The 20,787-nt window shown below is 44.3% G+C and overlaps 3 protein-coding genes across 6 annotated transcripts; 1 reads left to right on the forward strand and 2 right to left on the reverse strand.

The window, feature by feature from the left end:
* Window positions 1–2,048: 2,048 nt before the first annotated feature.
* On the reverse strand, window positions 2,049–3,150 carry LOC123134215 (lactoylglutathione lyase-like). Its single transcript, XM_044553500.1, has 5 exons — window positions 3,010–3,150; window positions 2,796–2,920; window positions 2,507–2,571; window positions 2,212–2,427; window positions 2,049–2,099 (listed from the first exon to the last, which is right to left on the reverse strand). Exons 1-5 carry the CDS (start codon window positions 3,126–3,128, stop codon window positions 2,088–2,090), a joined length of 537 nt encoding a protein of 178 aa, XP_044409435.1. The 5' UTR covers window positions 3,129–3,150; the 3' UTR covers window positions 2,049–2,087.
* A 1,654-nt stretch (window positions 3,151–4,804) lies between these two features.
* LOC123134216 (uncharacterized) lies at window positions 4,805–8,370 on the forward strand. 3 transcript variants are annotated; one of them, XR_006465584.1, is made up of 6 exons: window positions 4,805–5,178; window positions 5,270–5,438; window positions 5,558–5,644; window positions 6,556–6,627; window positions 6,709–7,546; window positions 7,628–8,370. XR_006465584.1 is itself a non-coding variant. In XM_044553501.1 (2 exons), exons 1-2 carry the CDS (start codon window positions 7,439–7,441, stop codon window positions 8,240–8,242), a joined length of 723 nt encoding a protein of 240 aa, XP_044409436.1. In that variant the 5' UTR covers window positions 5,654–7,438; the 3' UTR covers window positions 8,243–8,370. The 3 variants fall into 3 exon arrangements, 1 of the variants encoding a protein (XP_044409436.1); XR_006465585.1 differs by lacking the exons at window positions 4,805–5,178; window positions 5,270–5,438; window positions 5,558–5,644 and adding an exon at window positions 5,654–6,472; XM_044553501.1 differs by lacking the exons at window positions 4,805–5,178; window positions 5,270–5,438; window positions 5,558–5,644 and having other exon boundaries at window positions 5,654–7,546.
* A 2,808-nt stretch (window positions 8,371–11,178) lies between these two features.
* On the reverse strand, window positions 11,179–18,345 carry LOC123137401 (4-hydroxy-3-methylbut-2-en-1-yl diphosphate synthase (ferredoxin), chloroplastic). Of its 2 annotated transcripts, XM_044557153.1 has the most exons (20): window positions 18,036–18,345; window positions 17,445–17,718; window positions 17,166–17,323; window positions 16,954–17,060; window positions 16,767–16,867; window positions 16,608–16,684; window positions 16,395–16,514; window positions 16,088–16,318; window positions 15,519–15,635; window positions 15,308–15,382; window positions 15,154–15,231; window positions 14,844–14,903; window positions 14,691–14,753; window positions 14,440–14,584; window positions 14,206–14,347; window positions 13,777–13,854; window positions 13,540–13,699; window positions 12,044–12,142; window positions 11,858–11,962; window positions 11,179–11,666 (listed from the first exon to the last, which is right to left on the reverse strand). In XM_044557153.1, exons 2-20 carry the CDS (start codon window positions 17,659–17,661, stop codon window positions 11,565–11,567), a joined length of 2,235 nt encoding a protein of 744 aa, XP_044413088.1. In that variant the 5' UTR covers window positions 17,662–17,718; window positions 18,036–18,345; the 3' UTR covers window positions 11,179–11,564. The 2 variants fall into 2 exon arrangements, with proteins under 2 accessions (XP_044413088.1, XP_044413087.1); XM_044557152.1 differs by having other exon boundaries at window positions 11,858–12,142.
* Between the last annotated feature and the right edge of the window lie 2,442 nt (window positions 18,346–20,787).

Raw genomic sequence — 20,787 nt, forward strand, 5'->3', positions numbered from 1 at the left:
TACGCCGGGCCACTGGTCACATACTTCTTCAGCACGGCATTGACATCGACACGTCGCCGCGAAGGAACGCCTTCAAGCGACATCATCATCGACACGCCATTGCAGCACCATTGCCGACACATCACCGTCAAGGTCGTCATCAACGTGGTCTTCATCACCATAATCATCAACACACTGCCGCCGCCTTGTCCACAAGATGGACACCTATCGTCCTCTGACAGATTTTTTTCTGCAAGATGCGACCTCGACGACGGCAATGATCGCGTCAAGACGATGGCATCGACCGCGTCATCCACGACGGCACGACTGCATCGACACGGCGTCACTACAGTGACGACCCCACACGGCCACATGGTTCTGGCAAAACCGATGTGTGCTCGATGGGCTTCCCCCGGTCTTGGCAAAACCGGCGGACTCATCGCCGACGGCACCCTCTGACATCCGCAAGGTGCATCGTCCACGTCTGCAGCCCTGTCATAGCGCATTTTTTTGCGCCTCCGGCTTTGTGCGGTTTCATCATCCACGACGACCATACCATCGACCACGGCTACATCACCCTGACCGGCTACCTCGACATCGATCTACAGCAACTCATCGGCAACAACTCCAGTCAACAGCGTCCGCGTCGTCACTAGCGTCCACGCCACTCCCGCTGTGACTGCGGGAGGGAATAGAGGAGAAGGCATGAAGGCACCAGAAGGGGACGCAGTCACCGTCCTAGGTGCCAACCCATCAGAGACGCAGTTGATGATGGCGCAACGGAGAAGACGACGAAAGCGCAAGACTTCAAATTCAGTCGTACTCGTCCGCTTCACTCCCGCTGCGACTGAGGGGGGAATGTTACAAATATAATTGGGTTTAAGTTAGAGATGAAGAGATAGAAATAGAATTAGTTTAAACCACACGTAACTTATCTTGTACTCCAAGTCTCTACCCCTCTTGTACTCCTATATATACCCTACACAAGGGTCAGATCAATACAACAACAATACTCATCCATCTCATATTTTCCACAACTGAGGCCTGCTGGTTGCCAAGGATACCGAAGAACAACCTCTTAAGAAATCATTTTCAGTATGACAAACATGCCGCACGCAAAAATTCTTGTTAATTTGCTCGCTACACCTAGGATGCCTACTTTCTTACAATGTTGTTGTTTTCCAATTTTCTACTCCCTCCGTTTCTAAATATTTGTCTTTCTAGAGATTTCAACAAATGACTACATACGGGGCAAAATGAATGAACCTACACTCTAAAATATGTCTAAATACATGCGTATGTGATAGTCCATTTGAAATCTCTAAAAAGACAAATATTTAGGAATGGAGGGAGTATTTTTGCATTTACAAGCAACAGCTTGTCCTTGAAGGTGCCAATCCAAGAGTAGACTCTGAAACTATGTACTAACTGGAAATAATTCGTTTCTACAGACAAACTAGCAATTATCGGTCACTTTGTGCAAGCCAATTGAATTATTCTTCATTTCGTTTCGAATTAATTCATTTAACTGCCAAAGTACATTGACTACAATAAGCTCTTCAAATTTTAAATCAAGCATTGACTACAGCAAGCACATCTTGTAAATTAATTCACCCGCCTCAATTCAAATAAAGCAGTGTGATGCACAAGACAGCCAGAAGACACTTTCCAGCCATCGGGATCAAGGAAAGAGGTGATCTTCGTGTTCAGCCCCGGTAGTGGCCCAGGCTGCCGTAGAACCTTTCCACCTAGTTCTTTGGTAACCAACTCAACTGCTTCAGCACTCTTGTACACATCGTCAGTGCCAATAGCAACCTGCACTTAGGCAACACAACAACCATTAAGAAATGTCAAAACCTAAAGAGGAAATAATGCAAAAAAAAAAAAACCTTGTCAAAACATGAGCATATGCATTGCCCTTGTTATATTGTATGTCAACTCCAGAACAGTGGTCTTATCCTCCTCGGCGTAGCCCATCATGGCAATTGTGTACTGCACAAATCATAAGCATGCTCAGTCCATCAAAATTCAAAGGACAAATGGCATCAAAACAACAATTGGCATGTGATGTACCTTGTACTGAGGCACATCTTTCTTTCTCAGAAGCTTCATCCAAGGGCCTGCATAAAAGACAAATGTTAGAATATCACACATATAACTGTTGTCCTAGAGAATATACAGAAAGGATAGTGTCTAACATTTCAAACAACCTCTCCTTTTACAAAACAATACCTTCCCGTAGAACATGATAGACCGATCAAGGTCACCATCACGAAGCATAACTTGACAGAGAGGCTCAGGCGTCGGACCCCTCTGGATAAGCTCAAACATGTAACCATCTGGGTCTTGTGCAAAGGCAATCACAGTGGACCCTCCCTTGACAGGACCAGGTTCACGAGTGATCTTACAACAAGAAGATGATTTAATTGTCTCAGCCAGCTTGTACACCTGCGTTGCATCCACGACATCGTATAAGCCCGAGGGTCTGTAACATGAAGGGTAAGATTTGCAGGTAAGCAATACACACATCCTCATTTGCGATGGCAAAATGTCCAAAGCCCGGTCCAATGTCATACTTGTCAACACCATAATCTATCAAACGAGAACGGACATGTTAGCACAACAGGAGGTGGAAAAGAATGACACTATTAACCCACGAAAGAATTTATCGGCTCATATGCAGAGAGAAGAACAAGACCCCATCAGTTTGCCAGTATTATCTTATCACTGAGGCAGATACACACGTCGACCAAACATTAACAAGGACATCAAACCAGTTGCATTAGAAACAATTGCGAGCAGACCAATGAACATACTGTAAGTCAGCTCAAGTGCAAAATTAGTGTTCTCAGGTCCAAACCCAAGAAACGCATTGGTGTACTTCTCTTCAGGAACATCTCTTTTCCTCAACAGCTTCATCCCAAAGCATTCCGTGTAACACCTATGAGAATTAAATCACTCGCATCAGCACAAACATACTAGTAATGAAATTGCAAATATCACCATCTACCAGAAGTAGAGCCAGCATACTTAATGGTGCGGTCCAGATCTCCCACACGGTAAACAGCATGCAGCATCCTCTTTTTGTCCTGCTTAGGCCACTCCAGCACGACCTCCACGGGCTTTCCAGCTTCGCTACCGGTTGCCATCCCTGTTGTCACTTGTCAGAGCTGTTATGCATTTCATGATTAGAGCAAGGGAAGAGGTAACAGGCTAATCATGAGAAAAAACAGTGAACGAACAGAAATCATGTACCAGGAATCCCTGACATGAACGTGAAGCTACTCACGCAGTCAGAACCACGCCACAAAATCAGAATGCCTCAAAAGGATAATATCAGTCGAGAGAGCATGTCTTACTCTCCATCCACCATCAACAATGTAATCGTTTTGAGAAGTAAAGACTGCCAAAACAGCCACTTCACATAACAGAAACGTTACTCACTCGTACAAAATAAAATCAGCGTTTTCCCAACCCAGCTCAAGGTCTGAAAGCGTCTCATCTTCTTACCACCAATCTAGATTCCAACCTAAGTGTGGTTCTCCTCCTAAACCCAAGTTTCTTTTTTTAGAAAAACCTCCAGCAAACTGCACACATGTACTCCCACTGTAAGGTAGTGATCTAAACGCTTTTATATTAGTTTACGGAGGGAGTAATTGGATTGGGGTGGTTCTATAAAAGGTCGGATCAGGGCATTTTCCTCATTATTTCTACAGTATTTCGAAGAATCCTATCCAGCCGCAGTGCTTGGGACAAATCAAATTATACAGATAAGAATCCCAAGTAGAAAGGGGAGGAAGCTACCCAACTTGTATCAGAAACCTAAGAAATCTGAGCAGAAAGAAAGGAATGCGGAACCAGAAACTACACACCGGCGGGTAACGGGAGCAACCAGGGGGGTGAAGAATAAGATGGATTTGGGGATGCTCACCTCGGAAATTCGATCCGGCAGATAATCGGCTTGATTCGGTTTTGTTTGGTTTGGTCCCACGCTGAGGAGGCTTTAGAGGCTTCTCCAGTATGTGGGGAGTTCAACTGAAACAGAGAGGCGTCCAGGTTCTGTCAATTTGGCAGCATGCTAATCACAAACATACCCAAGCCTCTATTCCAGGCCAAGTTTTTGCCGTGAGGTTTAGCCACTTGTGTGAAAACGATGTATGGTGAATTCCGCATGTGACACGTGCTATTAATTTGGTACCTGGTGGTGTAGAACTGCTTTGTGGATTCAGGGTTTTGTTTCAAATTTTTTGAACTGCTGTGATGGTTCTTTTGGTTCATCTAGCATCTGTTGACTGCATGTGGGGCTGTTTGGCGTGGTTCTCTCTGTTACGTGATTCATTCCATTTCTGTTGGCCATCGCTATCTTCTTGTGTCGTTGTCGGTTGATTGTTTTGATGTGCTGCCGCTTTCTCATCGATGGTTCCTGGTCAAACATGCACTCTGTCTAGCGGTGGCTTTGTTTTCGGTTTTTGCATGTGCAGCATGCAACATGCCCCGGTGGGAGGTGATCTTCATGCGATGAGACTACGTGGATGCATGTGTGATGTGTCCACTTCTTGACGTATATGGTTTTTTTCCGGAAGCCCTCACTTCCGTCCCGCTGCCGACCTCTCGACCGCCGTACTGGCCTATAAGAAAGGCTCGCCTTTCCCGGCGCTCATCCTCTTCCAACGATCACCCCTGCATCGTTGCGTCTATCTCTCAAATTTTGGCTATGCCCACGCCCGTTCCTCACCGGAGTCCACTGCCAGCCAGGCCCTCCTGGAATGCACGAGCTCTTTGGGCTGCCACGCCGTTGGCTCCAGCAGCAGTGTCCCGCCAGCGACGGCACACTCACCCTCCTCGCTGGCGGCGACGAGGCCGCCGTCGCATGCCTCGGCCCGCTCTTTTCCCGCCTCGGTCGACCTATACACGGCCGGCCGGCGAGCAGAAAAATCGCCAGCGCCACTGGGTCGACGCGCGGCTGTGGAAACTCCTGCTTGAACAGGTGTGACGCCTCGACGCCTGCAAGGTGGAGCCCGGGCTGGCGGCCGCGGACGACGCCACGTTCTGCCTTTGCGCGATGGCGGCGGCCACTAAGCCGGCATAGAGGAAGAAGAGGTGGAGGGCATGCCCTCTAAGAATCAGATGGCCGAGCGCCGCCGCCGCAAGCGCCTGAACTACCGTCTCTCCATGCTCCACTGCGTCGTGCCCAGCATGGTAAAGATCAATCGTCAGTCGATCTTGGAAGAAAGAGGGGTGTAATCTTGGGAGTAAATCTGAATGTGTGTTCTTGATTTTGGGCATCTAGATAGACAGAACGTCGATCCTAGGGACACGGTCGACTACATGAAGGAGCTGCTGGAGATGATCTCCAGGAGGATATGGAGGACTCCCATCCGCAGCCGGCACCGGTGCTGACTGCTGAGTGTGTTCTGAGAGCTGAACCCAACGAGATGCTGTCCAGGAACACCCCCAAGGTGAGCAATCTAAGCCACCCACTGTCGCCAGAGGAGAGCCGGGCCATTGTTGTTGTAGCTTGAAAAAATTAATGGTGAAAGCAAGAGACTAACTGAGGAATGTTGGTTGGCCGTTGCAGTTCAAGGTGGAGCGCAAGGAGGAGGGCCACGGCGACACCCTGGTAGATATCTACTGCACCGTCAAGCCGGGGTTGCTGCTGTCGACGGTGAGCACATTCAATTTGCCTGCTTTCTTGGCCCTCTCTTTACGGATGCATAATTCTTTCTTCTGGTCTAGCTCCTCACCACGTCGCCCGGCTGGCGGTCATACTTTGTTCGTGCCGGCTGGTTGTTGCTCTGTGATTGGTTTGTCATCTGCTGATTCCTCTTCTTGTATGAGCAATTTCCTTAATTTCAATTCTGATTGGTCTAGCTTTTGTCTGTGTGTGCTTGCCGTCACTTTCTGCTGTTCGGCCGCTGTTGCCATTCGTGTCGTCGTGATGTGTTTCTCGATCGAGCTGTCGCTTTCTCATGCGGTGCTGCCGGTCTTTGTCAGCGACCAGTGCTGCTTTACGTCCATCGGTTACTCTGTCTATGTTGTTCTAGCGGTGCCGCTGTCGATGTTCCTTCGCGATGTTGCCATTTCCGCTGATCGGTGCGATCTTTCTGGTGTTTCCCGGAGATTTTTCCATTCCTTTCTGTGCTTTCCTCTCTCTTTTCGGAGGCTATAAATAGGTTCCTTTGCTTCCTTCTGTACTACCTGTGGTTTCCAGTTGCGTTTCGTGCGTGCCTCCATTCGATGGTCTCTTCTTCATCGAGTCATAATGGTCCACGTCGTCATGGTCGGCCCTGTCGCTCGGGGGGGTCTACAGTTGGTCGGCGAGGTGGTTCGGTCCGTGTTGTTGCTTCTGCTGTTCTGACCGATCGGTCTATCGTTTTGCGAGGTGTTTCATCTTCTCATATTCGCTCGTCGTCTCGGTTTGGTCGTCCTGTGCGTCGTTCGCGTGATTTCTGTGAGCGATCTCCTGATTTGCTGGATCTTGCAGCGCAGTCTGGTTTGAATGCTCTTCTCTTTCGGTCCATTCGTATTTTTGCCTGTTTGTGTGAACTAACTGTTTTGTTTTGTTGTTTGAGTTAGGTGGTGATGCTTTTGCTAGGCGGCGTAGGGAGGTGATCCGGCTGGGCAAGCGGCCCATCGATTCTACTCTCGGTTTGTTCATTTAGTTTGGTTCATATTGGTGGCTGCTATTTGTTTGTGCACTTATTTCTGTGGTTTGTTTTACATTGGCAGATGTCCCTTTTTGCGCCGCGGAGTCGTGTGGACGTGATTCTGTTCCTGCTACTGGTTGTTTTTCTGCTCTAGGGCCTGGTATTTTGCTGTTTCTTCCATATCTTTTTTCGGATGTCTGTACACTGGTTTGGTTAATTAATTGTTAATTTCGTCCCTTGTTTGTCGGTTCTGCACTGTGGTCCGTTGTTGCCGATTTTGCACTGTGATGAGATAGCCGTATGGTCTACAGCAGCGATTGGCTGCATGGGCCATGCACGTTGGTTTGTGTGTCTGCGTTATTGATGTGGTGACCCGGACATGCGGTTGATGTTGTTAGTTGCACCTTGTTGGTTACCCGTGTCCTTGCATGCATGGCGCATGCACGTGTGCCTGGTGTTGATGGGAGCACCCCGTTGTGTACCCGCGCGCCTGCATGCATGGGCGCATGTACGTGGGCCTGGTGCTGATAGGTGCATCCGGTGGTGTATCCGTCAGTTTACGTGCATGGCGTATGCATCTGTGTGGTCTGTCGTCGATCGCCGTGGTTAATTGGATTGTGATTTTTATTTTCGATTGTGACCATTTTTTGTATTCACGGGTAGTTTTGTATTCACTCATGCAACAACTGCCACTTGCCGCGCTTATATTAGTAATGTGGTGACTCGTCGCTCTTTCTACCTATATATATATAGCCATACTGGGTTTCACGGCATTCATTCACTTCAAGTATCGAAAGGCAAAGAGTTTAGCCATGAGTACCAACCACTCGGCCAAGAGCTTCCCATCAGGAAAACAATCAAAGAAAAAGGAAAAGAAGTTTGTTTCAAGTTCTTCTTCCAATGCTACCCCAGTTAACATGGTATGCATTTGTACCAAGATTTGAACTCAGATTAAAACTTCATGTAAAGTAATGCAGTTACTAACTTCTGTCCATTTGCAGAACGACGACTTGATGGTGTATATATCAAGGCGAGTCATTCTCCAAATTGTCGGCTCAGCCATAAGGCAGGAGGTGCAAGGATACCTTCATTTCACGTACCTTGATGGTACCATACAGGTGTCCTTGCACATGGGAGCAGTATATTCCACAGGGAGCATCAATGAAAATCCTTTGATTTTCGAAGGAGAATCCGTAGCAACACAAGACGAGGCGGAAGAAGGGGCTGCTCAAGCAGTGCTGGACTACATTTGTGAGAACTATGCTATCACAATCAACGACTATAATTATTCTGTGTTGCAGGCAACAAATCAAAAGCTTCTATCAGCTCAAGAAAAGATACGTGCAAAGCATTGGCAGTTCAATATGGCCAAACGTGAGGTTGCTGCTCGCCAAGCCGAGACTGTAACCCAAACGGAGACACTAGCACATATATGCAACGATTTCTTAGATGCGGTGCCCCTCTGTATGCACCCACATCGTCCATTCACTGAAGACCGTATCATTAGCTATACTGGTAGTTGTCCGCCTATCACACGACTCAAGCACTTCGCAAAAGTGTTATATTATTTCATTATTGGCACTAACCCCCGGGGAGAGTGTTCCAGAATGACTTGATTTCAGGCTCCAATGCTATCTGCAGTCACGTTTAAAGTCCTATGCCATCTTGCGTACAAGTATCGGTCGTTTTAGTTTCCTTCAGTCATTTTAATTCCTTTTTACCAGGTAGTGTCCAGTTGTAATAAATTAATTTCCTCCATGTTGTAATACTGTATGACCGTATGCTATGTGTAAATCAATTATGAATGTAAACTTTTTATCTTTAATTACTTTGTGCGATGGCTGCAACCCAATATTGCTTTCTAATTAATGTATGATAAATGAAGCGAATAAACAAAATAAATCAGTATGTACAATATAAACTGTCGACCGGCGCGGCGTGCCGCCGCGCGAGGTTAGCTAGTCACCTACTACTAGTAACTCCAAAATCGTGTTCTGCTGAGGTAATAAACATCACAACAATTACTGCTATGTTCGTGGGCCCAGACAACTCTATGGCCACGAGAAACAACTACAAATGGTGAAGAGAGTGCCACATCTACAACAAATTTGGCAGAAAGGTTTTGCTACGGGTACTTTTAACTTTACTAGTAAATGCGTACGTGCAATGCATTATGAAAAAAATTAAATACATGTTGATATTAGATAGGATAAACATTCACCATCGAAGCAATCTAGATCGTTAGATTGACATGGTTCGATGGCTGAGATTAATTGGATTCACCCCTTTAAGTCTTATTATATTGATATATATTATGAAACTTATTACATTACAAATTCTCAAAGGGTGGCACATCAAAGTTATCACATACTCCCTCCGTCCCATAATGTAAGACGTTTTTTGACACTAGTGTAGCGTCAAAGAATGTCTTACATTATGAGACAGGGGGAGTAGTATTGAGCTCCAGACGAGGCCATAATCATTGAGACAGTAATGGTCATCTTGATCGTCTTTTGCGAGCTATGGGCATCTTTGATAACCTTAACATAGGACCAATTCTTTTGAGCATATTATACAAAATCTCGGTTTGAAAAATATTGAGCGACAAGAACTTGATTTTGCTTCCCAAATTTTGAGAGGATTCTCTAAAAACCCAGTGCAATCCAAAATCTAAAGAAAACAGGATTTTCTCGAAATCTCAAGATTTTGGAGAGTCCCTCAAAGGAATTCGAATTAAACAAATACCCCTATTGTAGCACGTAATTACGGTCAGAATGTTGTCGACCCATTCACACCTCGTGTACAAAAAAACGAGCGGGCGCTCGCGGTCGACCAACCCACGCATCAAGCAGAAGAACTCGCCCACACGTAGTGAGCACTAAGGTTGTCGCACCGCCGCTGTCATGGAGCGATGCTGTAGTTCGTCATCATTTTCCACGACCACAGGTAATCTCTTGTATGTATCCATGTTTATATACATGATGGTATGTTGTAAATTTCTATTGTCTTTCGATGTCCTACTATGATAAATATTACCTTGTGGACTCTGAATATCCAAACAAATTGGATATCTAGCACCATAGAAAGGGCAACGATATCATGTACCAGCTTTCCAACAAAACCCCTCAGGTGGGGAGGTATGAGACATTCAACCATCATCATTCTTCGCGAAATTTCATCGAAAGAGCATTTGGTGTTCTCAAGATGAAAATGGGGAATTCTTGGAGGCATCCTCGGTACAAACCGAAGACCCAAAAGATGATCGTCATTGCATCCACGTGTCTCCACAATTGGATTCGCAATAACAAGTTATGTGATGTGCATTTTGACACATTTGACAATGATGTGTATGTGCAATCTCCATTGCTGTTTACAGGTGCCAACGCTCTACCGCCGGAAGATGATGGTAACATGACCGCAACATGTGAAGCTATTGCTGCCAGCCTCGTACCTTGTTTTTTTTTTCTATTTTTAGTTCACCCACTTCTGTAATGAACAAAATTTAGACCATTCTAATTGTAATATTTAGCACTTTATGATATTCGTAAAACATTTTTGTGCTAAAAGGATATGGTTCGAAATAACAAGGTGTTAACAATTCATCAAACGGTTTTGGTCTAAGGATAGTACAGACATTTTAGCACACAACTCAATCCACAATATCAACGCACAATCTCAGAAAAGAACTCCACGGCAGATTCTATGGGAAGCAGATTCTTTCATAATTTTCCAGAATCTTGGTTCTACAGAATCCTGTGCAAAAAGAATTGGGTCATAGGAGAGTTGTAGATCATCTCCTTAAAGCAACTCCAATATATCTTTAAGATTTTACTCCCTAAAACCCATTCTCAAAACTTAATACTCAATAATTCCTTAGTCCTGAGAGGATTAGGTCTAGTCATGCCAAAATGTTAACTCCCAAATGAGTTCTTCTTTTGTTAAATTGTTCTCTTTTACATAGATATAATATCTAAACTTCATTTCAAACACAAGTTGAACTTTATTTCAAACGCCATGACACTCACAAGGTTAACATGCACTAAACATAATCCACGGCTCGATAAACCTGTTTTAGTGACACAAAAATGACATGATATGAAACAAAAATCGAGACGACAGAAGTCTCACTACTACCTCTTATACTTCTTCAACTCAAATGAGTTGAGCTTCCTCTTGCGCTCCTCCCTATAGTGCATGTTGATCGTCCCTACTATCAGCCACCTCAGAGGGCGAAGCCAAGCTTCAGATATGGTGGACAAATGATATAACAAACACAACAAAGAGGTTCTCCTAAACCAAAGAAGAAAAAAACTCCAACAAACTGCGCACACATAATTGGATTGGGTTGGTTCTAGAAGAAGTTGAACAGGGGGATTTTTTTTCCCCCTTGATTTCTACCGTGTTTTCCAACAACCATGTCCAGCCACACAGCTTGGAACAAATCAAAATATACAAATAAGAATTTATGTACTTGCATAATAGCATAACCTTCTTTAAGATATATAGCGACATGATTTCAAGAAGCTTCTAAGCTGCTTATGCTTCATCAAGATGTCGCAGAATCGTGCCCAGCCCTGTTTCTACTTTGTTTCCCAATTGATATACAACATGTGTTGGGATGTCCTTTGTGAATACACTGTAGCAGCAACGCGCGGGGTATCATCTAGTTCTAGATACAGGTAAACTACTTTGATTTTCTGCATGTCATTTACAAATGTACTCCTACATGCTTAGGATATACCGTGATGTGATTTCAAGAAGCTTCTATGCTGCTTATGCTTCATCAGGATGTCGCAGAATTGCAGCCGACATTGTTTCTATTTTATTTCCCAACTGATATAATATGTGCTGGGATATCCTCTGGTCTGTTGATACACTGAATTTTCCGCTAGCGGATCGTTTACGGGCTACACATGAACTACCGGAAACAGCCAGAGCCTACTCCTCAGTAGGAGGATCCACCCAACGGCCATGGTCCTTGATAAGCTGAATCAAGGCTTCAGTGGCACCCTCCATTGCAATTCCCCGTTGCACAACAGTCTACAGCAAAAAGATAAATGGTGTCAATGGAAGGAAACGATGGCAGTAAGACTGGTTTCATATATTTATTCACGCCATCTCCGCACAATTAAAAGGTGTGCTCAACAGATTCATGAACAAATTTGAATTTATCAGAATTGTAGCAAAATATCCATCTGGTATGATTCAATATGAACGTGTTGGACTGTTACCTTCCCAACATAAAGGTCGATCTTTCCAGGGGCACCTCCAACGTATCCAAAGTCGGCATCAGCCATCTCGCCTGGCCCATTAACAATGCAACCCATAATAGCAATCTGCCACAAACACAAATATAGTGAATCAGGCCAATGTTTTACATAAAATGAATGGAAACAATCAAGTGTTCGATAGATTACAGAGACGCCAGGCAGATGAGAGGTCTTCTCTCTAATCTGAGCACTGATTTCTTGGAGGTCGAAGAGCGTTCGCCCACAAGAAGGACAAGAGACATATTCCTGCAGAATTCGTTAACAGTCAGAAATGGCTCCAATGATTTTTTTTTCTGAAGATACAATAACCAATCATCCCCCCCCCCCCCCCCCCTGTTTGGCTGCTATGGGGAGGTTATTCTCAAATTTTCATTGTGACAGGGAGAGTGTGAAGCAAAAACAGTTCAACTGGAGATGGATCTCACTTAGGGGATCTAGAGACAGAGCATGCCCTATCTATTAAGAAAGAGTTAATTACACAAAACCACAACTTCAGGGAAACTTATAACACTTTACCACAACTTTTGAGTTTTTTAACAAAAAACCACAACTTCAGGTCAACTTATAACACTTTACCACAACTTTTGAGTTTTTTTAACACAAAACCACAACTTCTGAACTAATTCTCAACATTGAGCCCAAATCTATCATTCAACTTCTTTTAATAGACAATCTGATTGATTGGGCCCACATGTTAGGACCTAAGCAGGAAAATGGTGGCATGTGTGCATCTCCTACGTGGCCTACCATTTCCTCCTCTTGCCATCCCGTACCGGCGCTATGAACTCCATTGACGCATTGAGCAGGGAGCTGGGTGTTGTTGGGGCGGTCAAAATTCTGCCACATGATGATCACTCCGAGCGTCCTCGATGGCGAGGTTCCTAGTGCCGCAAAGCCGCGCCCGCATGTCACCGTCGTTGGCGACGGAGTTCCAAATGATCTCGACGTCGTAATCAGTGAGGACGAGCACGTTGAAGTGGGCATGAAGCACGATGTGGCAGCCCTGATTGTGCACAATGTGGCAGCAAGGATGTGCTGGCAGCGCCCGTCCAGGCTATGGCATGGTCGGGCGGGGCGCGCGAACTAGACAGAGAGGTCCTGGGGAGGACGAGCGTGTCTCTAGGACTGTGGAGCACAAGGCAGTAGCCTTGTTTATGCACAACGCGATATAGTGCATGTGCTAGCTGCGACTGTCCAGACGACAACATGGTTGGGCGGAGTGCGCCAGATGAAGAAGGTGAAGACAGTGGATTTTTTCTTTTTAGGTGTAGATGGCGTAGAAGCTACGGGTGAACGCATCGTCGAGTAGACGACGATGTTGTATGCACACTGCTATGTTACACAAATTCAGTCAGCGCCACGTAGGAGGGAACTTGTCACCTAGAGACTGACATGTGGGCCCAATCATTCAGATTGGGTGTTAAAAGAAGTTGACTGATAGATTTGGGCTCAATGTTGAGAATTAGTCCAGCAGTTGTGGTTTTGTGTTAAAAAACTCAGAAGTTGTGGTAAAGTGTTATAAGTTGCCGCGAAGTTGTGGTTTTGTGTTAAAAAACTCAAATGTTGTGGTAAAGTGTTATAAGTTATCCTGAAGTTGTGGTTTTGTGTAATTAACTCATTAAGAAAACAATGCATGAACGTACAGTTTTTGTGTTGCGCATCCGGCAACCCTGTAGCAAGTTGAAGGATGTATCCCTCAAGAATTCAAACTCCTGGTTAGCAGCTTCAAGAAGTACACCATCACCCAGACCATCAACTAGAAGAGCACCAACATTGCTCCCAGCACCAATAACAAGACCATCTCTGCATTTATTTGAATAGTGTAAGTACAACATAACAAACACTCAGGAATTCCAATGGGAAGAATATTTGAGAGTCACCTATCGATGCTTTTAGGGAAATCAATGTGATGGATCACAGGGAAGTTCAAACCATTGGTCTCTAAGTACTCAAACAGCCTGTAAAACAAGAACAAAACTATATGTGTTAGGTAGGCACAACAAATCAGAAGCACCATAGCGTTTATTATGATCTGTTAAGTATAATCCTTAAAAAACATTAATTGTTTCACAACTGATGGTCTTCTATAGAGTCAAAGACTTTTTCTTGCTTAAATCATACTCCCTCCGTCCCAAAATGTAAGACCATTTTTGACACTATCATAGTGTCAAAAAAGGTCTTACATTTTGGAACGGAGGGAGTAGTTTATACTTGACCATTTAGTTCACCATATCAACATTTCATTATGTGGAACATACTGCAGTGAATACTGAACAGAGCTTTCCAATTTGCCCACTGTGTGCACATACCTCCTAGCAGCATGTACTCTACCAGTCTTCTCTTCACCATATGGAACGTTATGTAACAACATCGTTATATTATCAACACTCTTAAGAACATCTAGCTGCTCATATGATTCATCTCCACGAAGAGTGACAGCAAATCTAGTGCCTACAATAAAAAAGAGTAAGTCATATAGCAGGCAAATCTATATCTTTACACACAGAATTTGAAATTTAGATAAGTCGGAAACAATTTGCTACCTTCTGGCAAAAGCTTGTTTGCATCACTTGATAGTTCATCAAGGGTGACAAGCACAATTGCATGTGGGAGTGGCTTTGTCAATTGCTCTGATAAGGGAGTCAACACGCCCATGCTGATGTCAACTAATCTTTTGAGTGCAAGTCTCTGTACAGAAATACAAATTATAGCTGCCAATCTTTCATAAAGGAATAGAGCATAATAGACAAATGCCTGTCCCTTGGGGGGGGGGGGGGGGGGGGGGGGAACTCACTGCTTCAGCATCTTCTACAGGGGGGAGTTCTCTCAAAAGAATAGAATCTACAGTTGCCAAATCCTAATGTTCATGCAAGAAATCAGTCAGTTTAAACTGAAGTCCCTCTAAAAATAGTTGTGTAATAGAAGATACAGTTATAGAATATCAGACCTTGAAAGGCATGCCAACTATAAGCTTCGCAGCAAGAGACCTATAAAGGAGCTCAGGAGCCTGGCAAATAAAGGAGGCTTTCATCATTACACATTGATTCAGACGCGAAATCTATATATCTTTGCTGTAGCTATTTTCTCAATCCAAATAACAAAGTAGCCTTCTTGCTAAATGCATGGAAATTAAGAGACTGTTGAAAGTCATCCTGGTTTAGATTAGAAAATAGCTGCATAGAGATCTCTTCTGGTGGGGTCACACAAGGAAAATATCAATATAGTCCATAAAAAAGGGCAAGGAAGATGCAGCTTACCTTCAACTGATCTAAGGACACTGACATCAGAACAGAGCCATCACGATGAAGGACACCTCTGTAATCTACTGCCTCACCCTGTTGTAAGAACAATTTGTAAGAAATATGGTACCATTAGTTTTAATGATCCAGTAAATGATTGTTTTCTACTTACCTCCTTCTGTAAAGGCAACTGGCCACTTCTACGCTGGAAATCAAAATAGCGCCTATGTTTTTCTTCAAATGGGGCCTAAGAGCACAAGATAAATGTTTTAAGAGAGCTCAAACAATCAGATAAGGCAAAGCACTCCTGAAAAAATTAACATTGCACTATAGTAACTAAACAAGAGGAAAATGAAATGCTAGGGAAAGGAAAAGTTCATTACCACCCCTATTTGAAGGTTTGCAGCCTGAGTTCCAAGATTTGCGAGTCTCCTGCAAGGATCAATTTCTTCCTCTGGTGGTTCTGTCAGGGATACACGGATTGTATCACCCAAGCCATCCTACAAGACAACAAACAGAAGATATAGGCCTTACAACCTGTTCAAGATAAAAAAATATATACACATATATATAGGCCTTACAAGAGACTACTAAGTCATATGTGTGACATGTGTCAGACAATAGCATGGCAAAGGTCTCGAGATACAACAAAGTAACATACAAGCACGGCACTGGAAAGTGATCAAGCAAATCTAGTCTTGTACATCTCAATCAGCTCACTGCAAACTATTCTTCAGTACTCTGAAACTGTTTTGGAATCAGCTATCTGAAGTGAGCTAGGGTCCTGAATACCAAGTTTATTGAGTCAAATAAGCAACCTCAGCTTCCAACCATAAGCTTTGAAAAGCAAAGTATTATTTATTCATAAGAAATCAGTAATTCAACTCACTTTAAGAACACTTGTACGAAAGAAACTCATTCACACAACACTAGGAAGTAACAATGTATTTACCATCAAAAGTGTTCCGATGCCAATAGCAGACTTCATCCTCCCATCTTCACCCTCACCAGCTTCGGTAACTCCCAAGTGCAAAGGATAATCCCATCCAAGGTTATACATTTCCGCTACAAGCAGGCGATATGCTTGGACCATGACAACAGGGTTACTTGCTTTCATTGAAAATACAAAGTTATGGAAGTCCAAATTCCGACAGATCCTAGCAAATTCCAAAGCAGACTCAACCTGAAATTAGTATGGAGAAAATATCATGCATCTATCAAATGATGGTTAAACATATCGTCAGAAAAGAAATAATTACCATTCCCCTTGGAGAATCACCATAGTAGCTCATTATCCGGTCAGAAAGACTACCATGATTTGTTCCAATACGCATGGCTCTTCCATACTTCTTGCATTTCTCAACCAACGGAGAAAAGACCTGAAATGATATTACAGCGGCGCACAAGTAAGATGACACATGATATGTTCGTACGGATTGAAGCAGCAGCAAGAGAATGAATAAAGTTTTGACCTTCTCAATATGTTCAAGCTCCTTTTCGTAATCGTCTTCAGTATATTCCAGCTTCTCAAATTGGGCACGGCGATCGGCTGAAAGTAATGTTCTCAGCACTCATAATACAAGGTTAAGAATTTAGCCAACGCAAATGGGAGACATGATGGTATCACTTACCGAAGTTTCCTGGGTTAACACGGATTTTGTCAAAGCATTCGGCCACTCTTAAAGCTACTGTAGGCGCAAAATGAATATCGGCCACTAGAGGGATGTTGTAACTGTTGAAACACAAAAGGAAAGTGAGGGACTCATTCATGAGAACTAACAGAATCTGTGGCGATTTATTAATCCAGCAAGTACTTACTTCTTCTGGACAAGAGTGTTCTTAATCTCAAAGCAGGCATCAGCCTCCTTTTTACCCTGGACGGTTATTCTAACAAAATCAGCGCCTTTATCTGCAATCCTCATCACCTGCAACAGTGTGATCGATATACTTCATCAGTTGACTAAACAGAAAACATCTAGTAAATGATAAGAGGATTATGCAGGGCTGGCATCCACAGATAGGGAGCGCACCTCTTCCACGGTCTTGGCAACATCCTTGGTATCTGAGGTGGTCATAGTCTGAATCCTCATGGGGTGATCACTGCCAAGTGCCACGTTCCCGACCATCACAGTCCGTGTTTTTCTCCTCCTTGTTTGGTGGATAGATTCGCAGTACTTCTGCCTGGGAACTAAAGAACAAGAACGGGGAAAATCATTCAGTATTTCAGATGATAGAGAGTACAAAGGCACAAAATAACTCCAAAACAAACCCTATAGATATGCAAGGAGACCAGAGCACGGGAAGTATACCAAGAAGTGGGCTTCCTTCGGAGGCCGGCTCGAGCTCCATGGTATCAGACTCTGTACTTGAGCTCCTGACCACGAGCGCCCTGCCTCTCGAGGACCCCGTCCTCAGCGCACCGGGAACGGAGAGGACCTTGGCGAAGTCGACGCTCTTGGTTAAGCCGATGCCTCCGCCGCGGACCTTGACGTGCGGGAGCGGAGCCGGTGCCACCCCGGTGGCCATGGCGATGACTATGCCCAAGCTTCGAAGGCTCGCCTACGCACGCAATCCTACAAACACCTGCGGGGCAACCAAAGTTAGAGGTGAGATGTAGCTCATCTTCTGTGTGGTTTATAGTAGTAATTGGCACGAAATGGTATATTCGCCCATTGCTGGGTGTGCAGCAACAGGACAAGGCTGGTGTTTTGTTTTCTAAGTGACAGTATACTCTTTTAAAAATGAACCGGAAACAAAATTAGTACGTAAAAGAGAATTCCGGCTCAATTCGATGGAACTGCAATTCTGCAACCAATCGCGGACAGCTTTGGTTCAAATTGATTTCCTCGAGATGAAACCGCGATCGGGATCGCACAGAGCGAGAAGGAAAAGCACCGAACCTCGCAGCTCCGTCCGGCGACGCCTCTCCTCCACCCTCGTCCCTCGTCGGGGGCCACTCAGCCGACGGCAGCGACGCGGGAAGCAAGCAGGAGCGCGGGGGCTGCGAGCGCGTGTGCTCCTTCCTGTAGGCAGCGACAGCGAGGACTGGAGATGGCTGGTGGAAGTGTGGTGCGCGAGTGGTGCGGTTTGTGCCGGCGTACCGGATAGCCTTGCCTTCCTTTTATCTCTGTGCTCGCGGAGGCCGCTGCGTGGACCGGGCTTTTCATGCTCCGTTAGGTCAGACGTGCCGCCCGAGCCATTGGTCTTGCTGGACTCGGTGCGCCAAGCGCTGCGGAGGCTGCGAGTGTGGAAGTGGAGTTCCGGGCGCTCCCCGCCATGATTTCATCGTGCCACTCTGTCGTTTTCCGGTGCGCCTCCCGTCTTCTGTTAGTTTTTCTACTACTGTATTATTCGATTTTCTACGGTTCGAGTTTCCTTTTGTTTACTGGTGAAAGTGCATGGACCAGAAAAATCATGTGACTGTCGTCGTTGCTGCGGAGGAGAATGTTCGCGAGCCCAGCGCAATCTTTCCGAGTTACGAATCTAGTACCATTGAGGATGCTTCGTTTGTTTAGTTATTACTATACGTACTGGAGTACTACTATAGCAAACCCGGACTGTATCATGAACAGAACAGGGGCCCGCGTTAGTGGTAAAAAAAAAGTGTTAGTGGTCAAACCGCATGTTCAAGGCGGAGAGCACGTGCGTGCTAGGTCGCCTTATCATCCGCCATCTGTTTCTCATGTGGAAATCAGCATGTGGAGAGGTCGCAGCTCATGTTTTGACTTGGAACACAGCACGGAACACATTTCAGTTGTGCTGGTCACTCGGTCCATGGCATCCTCCCCATGTGGGGAGAAGAAAGCGGCATACATGACCGGCACCTGCAACTTTCAGTTTGAAGGCCTCTTCAGTGACCACATTCCAAACTTCTGTTTCACAATCTTATTACCTTCATGTAATCGGCCTCTGGCCGCTCGGATTTTTTGCCCGTTTTGAATGCATAAGGCAGAAAGCTATCTACCTTTTCTTTCAAAAAAAAACATTTAGGTTTTGAGAATACTAGTTGTACCGTGGTAGAGTAGTAGGCTGCAACTTAATCTCCTTCTCACGGTGTTGCCCAAGAGAGATGGCGCAGAGCTTTGACAACGATGTTTCTATGAAATGGTCTTTAAAAGAGGAGCAAGCTTCAGTGGCAGGTGCACGGAGCAAAAACAAAATCATTTGCTTCTCTTCCAGATTGGGTACAGTACAATCATTCAAATTACTCTGGCTTGGCTTAAGGCTTTGTTTCTTAGACTAATAAGCGTGCACGTGTAACACACTGATGGATATAGAAAATAATTTCCTCATTCATCCTAGTAGGAGGCAACAAAAGAATATTATGGACCAGTTTTGAAGAATAAGGTTTCACCAAATAATTACTGACAAGATATTTAGGTAATATTTATGAACCTTGATAGGTCTGCAACGTATCTATAATTTTTTATTGTTCCATCCTATTATAATATCAATCTTAGATGTTTTATATGCAATTATATGTTATTTTATATCATTTTTTAGGACTAGCTTATTAACCCAGTGCCTAGTGCCAGTTGTTGTTTTTGTCTGTTTTTGGTTTTTCAGAAAATCAGTACCAAACGGAGTTAAAACGCTACGAAACTTTTTAATGATTTTTTTCTGGACATGAGAGACCCTTGAAGCTTCGGTAGGAGACCGGAAGGAAAACGAGGAGACGGCAAGGCAACATGACGCCCCCCTCCCCATCTCTATAAATTCTCAAATATTAGGAAATCAACAAAGAGCCACCCAGAATACTTTTTCCGCGGCGGCAGGTCTCTGTTCTTTCGCGATCCCATCTGGAGGCCTTTTTCGGTACTCTACCGGAGGGAAACACGAAGGCCTTCTACATCATCTTTGCTGCCCTTTCTAATGATGCGTGAGTAGTTGACCATAGACCTACGGGTCCATAGCTAGTAGCTAGATGGCTTATTTTCTCTCTTTGATTGTCAATACAATGTTCTCCACAATGTTCTTGGAGTTTTATCTGACGTAATCTTTTTTTGCGGTGTGTCTGTTGAGATCCAATGAATTGTGGGTTTATGATCTAAATATTTATGAATATTAATGGAGTCTTTTTTGAACTTTATTGTGCATGACTATTATAGCTTTGTATTTCTCTCCGATTTATCTGTTTGGTTTGGCCAACTAGATTGATTTATCTTCAATGGGAGGGGTGCTTTGTAATGTGTTCAATCTTGCGATGCTCGATATCCCAGTGGCAGAAGGGGACAAAACACATACTTGTATTGTTGCCATTAAGGATAAAACGATGGGGTTTATTCATATTGATTGGGTTTACTTTGTCTACATCATGTCATCTTGCTTAAGGCGTTACTTTGTTTTGTACTTAATACAATAGATGCATGCTGGATAGCGGTCGATTGGTGGAGTAATATTAGTAGATGCGGGCAAGAGTCGGTCTACTTGTCTCGGACATGATGCCTATATACATGATCATTGCCTTGAATATCGGCATAACTATCCGCTTTTCTATCAATTGGCCAATAGTAATTTGTTCAACCACCGTATGCTATGTGCTCGAGAGAGAAGTCTCTAGTGAAAACTATGGCCCTCGGGTCTACCTTTATCATATATAAAAACACAAAAACACATTGCTTCAATTTTCTATTCTATTTTATTTTATGTTTA

This window comes from Triticum aestivum, chromosome 6B (genome assembly GCF_018294505.1).
Source record: "Triticum aestivum cultivar Chinese Spring chromosome 6B, IWGSC CS RefSeq v2.1, whole genome shotgun sequence".
NCBI classification, from domain to species: Eukaryota; Viridiplantae; Streptophyta; class Magnoliopsida; order Poales; family Poaceae; genus Triticum; species Triticum aestivum.